An 8,940-nucleotide genomic window follows, 5' to 3' on the forward strand; every position below is an offset into this window, starting at 1 on the left:
GAACGGGAGCGGCCCTCGTCGCATGGCCGGCGAGGTGCCCTCGAACCGGCCGCCGCTGCCGACGTCCAAGCTCGGGCGGCGACGGCGTGAACCTCGGACGGCTGGACGTAGGCGCCCTCTTGGAACATGGGAGGCGGCGACGGCGAGTACATCGAAGGGGAGAAGGACGACGGGAACCGCTTGTACCTTGCGCCGGCCATTGGCCGGGAACATGGCGCCGCCGCCGCCGCTCATGGCCATGCTGATCTTCCTCGCTTGTTCGTCCTGGGCCGCCGCCGCCGCCCTCTTGGCGGTGGCTTTTTTCACCCTCTCCGCCCTGCCGCTTGTTTCCACCTCGCGCCGTTTCTCGTCCGCCGCCCACTCTGCTTCGTCATGCAGGGCGGCCGCTCCTTCTTCGCCCGCGGCTTCCTCGTCGTCGCATTCGGCGGCATTGTGGTGGACGAGAAGACGAGGAGGAGAGCGGTGGTGGACGAGAAGACGCCGCCGGGAACTGGAACTGGAAGACGAGGAGAATGGACAAATTCGGCGGGAGAGAATGGGGATATGCAAGCAAATTGGAGGGAATGGGGATATGCAAGCAAATTGGAGGGAAAATCGACAGGATTTGGTTTTCCTGTCGCCGACTACGCGGGTCCACACGACGTTTCGCGCCAAAATCTTTCGTCCGGAGTCCCCGAGCGCGCCCCGGGGATCGGGGTTGGCGTGGGCTCGCCGAATGGATGAAGGACCAAATCCGGACGAAAACGAGAAACCGGAGGCGCGACTGGCCGATTTACGCCGTCCGGATGGAGAAAACATCGCTCAGGGGCCTCGTCGGGGAGACGAGTGGAGATGCTCTAAGACGGCGTGAATTAGCAGACGGTTTCCGTTTGGAAGAAACCGCTTCTCACGCATTTACTTCTTGGCAGATGTGGGCCAGAGCCACTGTGCCAAACTTCACAACAATCGAAAATACCGCGTAGAATACAAGGATCTGCTTGAACGTGATTGGTCTTTGCTCCGGGAGCAGCTACGCTCGAGATCAGTTGCGCATTTCCGATACTCGGAGTACTATCATGTTACGGTCAAGAATAATAACAGAAGTTGTGTAAGCCAAGTGGTTTTGCTTCACGGTGTCCAGCTGGTTGCTTCGTGTGAAGGTGAAATGGAGAGGAAAACAGATAATCATGGCTCGATCGGAACCACACCATATATATACATGAACATATGTACTGTACAATAAGCAAAGCAGTTAAAGACTCATTAATATTTTGCAACAGAACCTTAAAATAGGTCATATAATTGTGCTATGCGAAAGTGGTATGTTCCTGATTTCTTTTTTGAAATGGGGACACGCCCAAGCCTTTGTATCAAAGTGATGCAAAACTATGAATAACTTTGAATATGTATAATATGTCTATTCTTTCTGTACAATATACTAGGAGTGTTATCATGTTACAGTCTAGAATAATAGAAGTCGTGTAAACTACTGTAGTGGTTTTGCGGAAAGTGTCTTTGGCATATGAGCACCAATGCTCATGAGTATTGAAAACCATATTTCTTGGATTCCAAAAATTTGGAATTGAATACACACATACATATAAACATTTCAAAGGTATGGTAGAAATTTTGAAAAAAAAATGTTTATTTTGAGCTATGCAAAAAGACAAATTTCAGCCCCTATACACAACCATGAATTTAATTTTTTCCTATAGCTCAAAGTACAATGCAGTTTCTACCGAAACTTCGCTCGAGTATTCAGGACATGTATGTATTTATAGAATAAATTTAATGATATTTTAGAAAATAAAAATATAATTCTTAAATATTTGAAAACCGGGAGCGCTGGTGCAGCTCATGTGCACTAAATTTGCTTCCTTTTGCGGAAAGATTTGGAGGTAGCTTCTTGTGAACCAGTTTAGCTTCAAGCTGTTCAGGTACCTTCTTGTGAATGTGAAATGGACAGGAAACAGATAGTCATGGCTCGGAACCACCACCAGCATTCCTTGGACTCTTTTGCTCGTTCGCCGCTCAGTTAACTAATCAGAACAAGCACATCACGCAGCTAGCACGATGTCTTCTTCTCCGGTTCTTGGATGTAGTACTGATGTAGAGTAGCACAACAAAACACTGATGATCACTAATGCGCATTGCTGTCCGGCCTCCTAATCGTTCGCCATCAGATGAGATCACCCTATCCTATCCTCGGAATCAAATCGAATCATTCAAAGTTATAACGGCGACAAGACACAGGTCAAGTTTGTTCTGCCCCTACAAACTACTGGAATCTTCTGCCGAATTTGATCACAATTATTACACGTGACACAATCACACGAGTCAAGAAGGAAATTAATGGCCCCTCGGGCCCTCGTGTATATACATGTGTATGTGCACTAGCTGTCAGTCCAGCCAGGACGCCTCATCCGTAAGCATTGAGCATTCCGAGGATAGAGATTAGAGAGTGGTAGCGGCCGGTCATGGAGGGCGGCGCGCACGGGTTTGACGGCTCGGCCTTCCGGGAGTGCTTCTCCCTGTCGTGGCGGAACCCCTACGTCCTCCGCCTCGCCTTCTCCGCCGGCATCGGCGGCCTCCTCTTCGGCTACGACACCGGCGTCATCTCCGGAGCACTGCTCTACATCCGGGACGATTTCCGCTCCGTCGACAAGAACACATGGCTCCAGGTACCCAACAGTCGAATTCTTGTTCTCCTTGGGCGAGAAATCCTGATAAGAATCGATCCACTGATACAGTTTTGTTGGCGAATTGTGGAATAATTGTATACATGGTCGGTGTAGGAAATGATCGTGAGCATGGCGGTGGCCGGCGCCATCATCGGCGCGGCGGTCGGCGGCTGGGCCAACGACCGGTTCGGGCGGCGCACGTCCATCCTCGTGGCCGACCTGCTCTTCTTCGCAGGCGCGGTGGTCATGGCGTCGGCCACGGGCCCCGTGCAGCTCGTGGTCGGCCGCGTCTTCGTCGGTCTCGGCGTCGGCATGGCCTCCATGACGGCGCCGCTCTACATCTCCGAGGCGTCGCCGGCCAGGATCAGGGGCGCGCTCGTGAGCACCAACGGCTTCCTCATCACAGGCGGCCAGTTCTTGTCCTACCTCATCAACCTCGCCTTCACCAAGGCGCCGGGCACGTGGAGGTGGATGCTCGGAGTCGCCGGCCTCCCTGCCGTCTTCCAGTTCGTCCTCATGCTCTTCCTCCCCGAATCTCCAAGATGGCTTTACAGAAAGGTATAATTATTTTTTGGGAATAGTGGTTTCTTTATTTGTTTCGTTTCTACTCTAAAAGTTTGTGTATTAATTATTTGAATGAATTGAATTAATGATGTCAGGGGAGGGTGGAGGAAGCAGAGGCGATCCTGCGGAAGATATACATGGCAGAGGAGGAGGTAGAGAGGGAGATGCAGGAGCTGAAGGAGTCGGTGGAGGCGGAGGCGCGGGAGCAGGGGTCGACGGAAAAGGTAAGCCTGGCGGCGCTGGTGAAGACGAAGACGGTGCGGCGAGGGCTGGTGGCCGGCGTGGGGCTGCAGGTGTTCCAGCAGCTGGTGGGCATCAACACGGTGATGTACTACAGCCCCACCATCGTGCAGCTCGCCGGGTTCGCCTCCAACCAGACGGCGCTCGCGCTCTCGCTGGTCACCTCCGGCCTCAACGCGCTCGGCTCCATCGTCAGCATCTACTTCATCGACCGCACCGGCCGGAGGAAGCTGCTGGTCATCAGCCTCGTCGGCGTCATCGCCTCGCTCGCCCTGCTCTCCGCCGTGTTCCACGAGGCCACCTCCCACTCCCCCGCCGTCGGCCCCGCCGAGACCAGCCACTTCAACGGCTCGCTAACCTGCCCGGATTACCGGACGAGCGGCAGCTCCGCCTGGGACTGCACCCGGTGCCTCAAGGCCAGCTCGCCGGAGTGCGGCTTCTGCGCGTCCGGCGCCGGCAGCAAGCTCCTTCCTGGCGCGTGCCTGCTGTCCAATTCAACGGTGCGCGACACGTGCCACGGCGAGGACCGGCTGTGGTACACGCGCGGGTGCCCGAGCCCGTACGGATGGCTGGCCATGGCGGGGCTGGCGCTGTACATCGCCTTCTTCTCGCCGGGGATGGGGACGGTGCCGTGGATCGTCAACTCGGAGATCTACCCGCTGCGCCACCGCGGCGTGTGCGGTGGCGTGGCAGCGACGGCGAACTGGGTGTCGAACCTGGCCGTGGCGCAGTCGTTCCTGTCGCTGACGGAGGCGATCGGGCCGGCGTGGACGTTCCTCATCTTCGGGTGCCTGTCCGTGGCGGCGCTCGCCTTCGTGCTCGTCTGCGTGCCGGAGACCAAGGGGCTGCCCATCGAGGAGGTGGAGAGTATGCTGGAGAGGCGGGAGCTTAGGCTTAAGTTCTGGGCACCGCGCGCCCACAGCGGCCGCGAGCTGCCGGGCGGCGCCAAGAAAGACGGCGTGTGAGTGTCATCCGCACCTTCATGTAGCGCGCGAATGTTACAAGGAAAACGCTTGTATTCCGGCGACCGATCCCACCCCCTCGCTCTCACTCCCGCGCGCGCCCCTCGCCTGCAGCTGCCTACTTTCTTTTTCTGCTCATAGCTAGTAGCCCGCTGTCTCTGCTCGCATGCAACTCACCAAGTCACCATGCTCACATGGATTGGACTGGACAACTTTTTATTGGCCACTTCCCCTGGCCGGTACTGTGTAGTACTACTACTGCTAGCGTAGGAGACTACACAAATCATGTGACCCCGGTGGCTAGCTAGCACTATGTAGCTAAAGAAATAATTTTGTGGGCATCTCCAGCGGCACGACGCATTTCGGACGCCGAAATTGTCCGCGGGCGTCCGTTTGCTTCGCCTGACGGACGCGGAAATGGTCGCTTGTCCGTTTGCGTCTGGGGCAGGCTCCAGCAGCGCGATGCAAATTCGGCGCAGGCGAGAATTCAAAAATTGGTGTGCAAACTGAGGGCTGAAACTACTTTGCACGAAATTTTACAGCCGCAAACTGAGGGCTGAAACAAGTTCATCACACTTTGCACATGTCACGGTGCAAAGTGGAGTCCAAAAGTGGCACAACAAGGCCTGAACAACAATAAAAATATCCAAAAGGAGGCCAAGGTGCTGGTCGCATGGCGCCGGCGATCAGGCGTCTCGCGCGCGGATATCGGCGCGCCTCTTGATGAACCAGGCCCTGGTGTCGTCGTCGACGTTGCTCAAGTCGGCTAGCATGATCCTAGAGTCCTCTGCAAGGATCTTGGCCTTGGCGTCCATCCTCCTAGCCTCGGCGTCAAGGAATTTGGCCTTGGAGTCTGCCTTCTGGACCTCAATTACCTCTTTCGCGAGGTTGTGGTAGATGGCAGCTGCGGCCTCTTTTTCTAGACGCATCTTCTCGTCCCTAGTAGCCAAGGCGGCACGATTGTCGGCCAATATCTTCTCCATGCTCTCTGCGTGAACGCAATGGCCTGCGCCTCCTGATACGTCCAAAACGTATCTACTTTCCCGAACACTTTTGCTATTGTTTTGCCTCTAATTTGTGTATTTTGGATACAACTAACACGGACTAACGCTGTTTTCAGCAGAATTGCCCAGGTGTCTCGTTTTTGTGCAGAAAATCAACTTTCAGGAAAATCCCCGGAATTAATGTCGAAGGGCCTATTTTCCCAGAAGAATCACGGAGCCAGAAGGGCAGGCTAGGGGGAGGCCCACGGCCTCCAGACCATAGGCCGGCGCGGCCTAGGAGGGGGCCGCGCCGCCTTATGGTTAGGCCGCCTCGGCCAGCCTCCGACGCCCCCTCTGGACTACTTAACGTCTTCGACCTAAAAACGCACGGGGGGTTAGACGGAATCGCCAGAAGGCATCCAGAACACCGCCGCCATTGCGAAACTCCGTCTCGGGACCAGAAACTCCGTTCTGGCACTCCGCCGGGACGGGGAATTGGAGGAGATCATCGCCATCATCACCACCGACGCCTCTCCATCAACCAGCCATGTTTCCCCCATCCATGTGTGAATAATTCCCCCGCTGTAGGCTGAAAGGGATGGTAGGGATTGGATGAGATTGGTCATGTAATAGCATAAAATTGGTAGGGCATAGTGCCTAGTGTCCGTAATTGGTACTTTTATGATATTGTTGCAACTTGTTATGCTTAATGCTTGTCACTAGGGCCCGAGTGCCATGATCTCAGATCTGAACATGTTATTGTTTCATGATGATATTCATTTTTTTATGATCATACCTGCAAGTTGTATACACGTATTGCTGTCCGGAACCCGAGGCCCCAAATTGACAGAAATTGGGACAACCGAAGGGAAAGGCGGTGATATGAGGATCACATGTGTTCACGGAGTGTAAATGCTTTGCTCCGGTGCTCTATTAAAAGGAGTACCTTAATTTTCAGTAGATTCCCTAGAGGCCCGGCTGCCACCGGCTGGTAGGACAAAAGATGTTGTGCAAGTTTCTCATTGCGAGCACGTACGACTATATATGGAACACATGCCTATGGATTGATTAGTACTTGGATACCGCTTTATTACTATCTGCAAATGCCCTACCTTGATTGTTACATGAGTTTCTCTCATCCATGCAACGCCCGTTCATCCATCCCTGTGCCTACAGTATTTTAATCTTGTTGTTTACTATAATCACTACTGCTGTCTTTGTTACACCGTCGTTGATATTTCACCACCGCTATCGCTATAAAGCTGTTACTATCGATAAACTCTTGCGAGCAAGTCTGTTTCCAGTGTAGCCTGAATTGACAACTCCGTTGTTAAGGCTTACAAATATTCTTTGGCTCCCCTTGTGTCGAATCAATAAATTGGGTTTTACTTTCCTCGAAGACTCGTTGCGATCCCCTATACTTGTGGGTCATCAAGACTATTTTCTCGGCGCCGTTGTCGGGGAGCATAGCTTTATTTGCAAGTTCACTTGGATTGATATTGTTCGCTGCAAATTCTCCATCATGGGTAAACCTCGCGATACTAAAGTCGCCATATTACCATCCACTACAAGAAAAGGTACAACTCGAGTACCTCTCGCTCGCTCTTGATTCACCATCTCGTGATAAGTAAACTTGTTTCACCACCACAAGCTTCAAATGCTGGTACTTCGCTGAATCTGAAAATTCCTCTTATAATTTTGATGATGCTTCTGTTGTGCTTGATAATGATGGTTCATTAGGATCTTTTCTAGATGCTACGATTGCTAGGTCTAGACAAATTGAAAGTACTGAAACTCCCAATGAAAATACTGCTACACCTGTTAATTCACTCGAGTCCGTTGAATACTCTAGTGATGATCTTGATGAAGATTATGTAGAACTTGATGATGATTTCATTGATAAATGCAATGCTACTACGGGTACAAGTAATATTAAAAAGCTTCTTGCACAACATACTGTTAGATATAAACTGTCTCCTGATCCTAAATTTGCCACATCTCCTATAAACATTAAAGATAAGGATTATGATTTTTCTCTTGATTTATCTCATATAGCTATTGTTGAGAAAACACCTTTTTGTGGTACTGAAAAAGAAAGTGCTATAGAACACATGAATGAGCTTTCAACTCTGAGTAGCTTGTTTTCTGATGATATTAAGAAGCGTACTTATTTCGTTGCTAAAATTTTTCCTTTCTCATTAAAGGATGATGCTAAAACTTGGTATAACCGTTTGCCTCCTGATTCTATTGATAGTCCAAAAGATTTGCTTGATGTTTTCTTTCGGAAATACTTTCCTGCTAGTGCTTAACATATTGTTTTGCAGAGAATTTATAATTTTGACCAGAAAGATGGAGAGAAATTGCCTGAGGCTTGGACGAGATTTTGCTCTCTTATCAGAGCTCGGCCTGGACATGATTTGGAAAGCATGATTTACTTGATATATTTTATAGTGGACTAACCATTGAGTCTAGGGCATGCCAGGATAGTTGTGCTGGTTGTGTTTTCAGGAAAAGAACTCCAGACGACGTTGAAGAATTATTGGCTAGAATAGGCCGGAATCATGATGATTGGACTACACCTGAACCAACCCCGACACCAATATTGAAGAAGAGGGGTATGATTAAATTAAATGATGAAGATATGAGGGAAGCCAAGAAATCTCTTAAAGAGAAGGGTATTAAATCCGAAGATGTGAAGAATTTACCTCCCATAGAATATTTATGTAAGATAACTCCCCCTTCATCCATGATTGAGGTACACTCTCTTCAACGCTTTAGTAGGGAAGATATTCCGTATTCAAAACCTCCTGATCAATGCTTAGATGAGTTTGATAATTATATTGTTAAGCAAAATAATTTTAATATGAGAGTAGAGAATCATTTAATGGAAAATTCTCGAGCTATTAGTGAATTGCATGGTATTGTGGAGAGAACCTCCAATGATGTTAAGATGCTTGTTAAACATTTTCATATGGTTCAACCTCAAATTGATCAACTCACTAAAGTGCAAAATGACTTGTTAAAAAATAATTCTAAAGAAAAACATGCTTATGAAGTAACAACTATAGTTGGTGCTTCTACTCAGGATCCTCTATATCCCGCGGGGCATCCCAAAAGAGTTGAACAAGATTCTCAACGAACTGAAACTAGTGCTCCTTCTAGGAAAAAGAAAAAGAAACATAAAACTGTTGTAGAATCCTCTGAGCCTGTTAATGATCCTAATAGTATTTCTATTTCTGATGCTGAAACTGAAAGTGGTAACGAACATGATAAAGATAATGATAAGAATGATGCTTATGATAAAGAAGACGTTGAGGATGAACCTGAAAAGCATGCTAAAAATAAAAAGTATACTAAAGAATATTTTATTGCTAAGAAACATGGTAATGAAAGAGAACCTTGGGTTCAAAAGCAAATGCCTTTTCCTGCTAAGAAACTAAAATCAAAGGAAGAAGAACACTATAATAAATTTTGTGATTGGATGAAACCTTTGTTTTTGCAAATCCCTTTGACTGATGCTATTAAATTGCC

General features: G+C 49.5%; 1 protein-coding gene across 1 annotated transcript; it reads left to right on the top strand.

Annotated features, from left to right (window-relative positions):
- Window positions 1-2,308: 2,308 nt before the first annotated feature.
- LOC124675802 (probable inositol transporter 2) lies at window positions 2,309-4,482 on the top strand. The gene is made up of 3 exons (XM_047211881.1): window positions 2,309-2,660; window positions 2,775-3,218; window positions 3,320-4,482. Exons 1-3 carry the CDS (start codon window positions 2,457-2,459, stop codon window positions 4,427-4,429), a joined length of 1,758 nt encoding a protein of 585 aa, XP_047067837.1. The 5' UTR covers window positions 2,309-2,456; the 3' UTR covers window positions 4,430-4,482.
- Window positions 4,483-8,940: the final 4,458 nt, after the last annotated feature.

Source organism: Lolium rigidum, chromosome 7 (assembly GCF_022539505.1).
Source record: "Lolium rigidum isolate FL_2022 chromosome 7, APGP_CSIRO_Lrig_0.1, whole genome shotgun sequence".
NCBI classification, from domain to species: Eukaryota; Viridiplantae; Streptophyta; class Magnoliopsida; order Poales; family Poaceae; genus Lolium; species Lolium rigidum.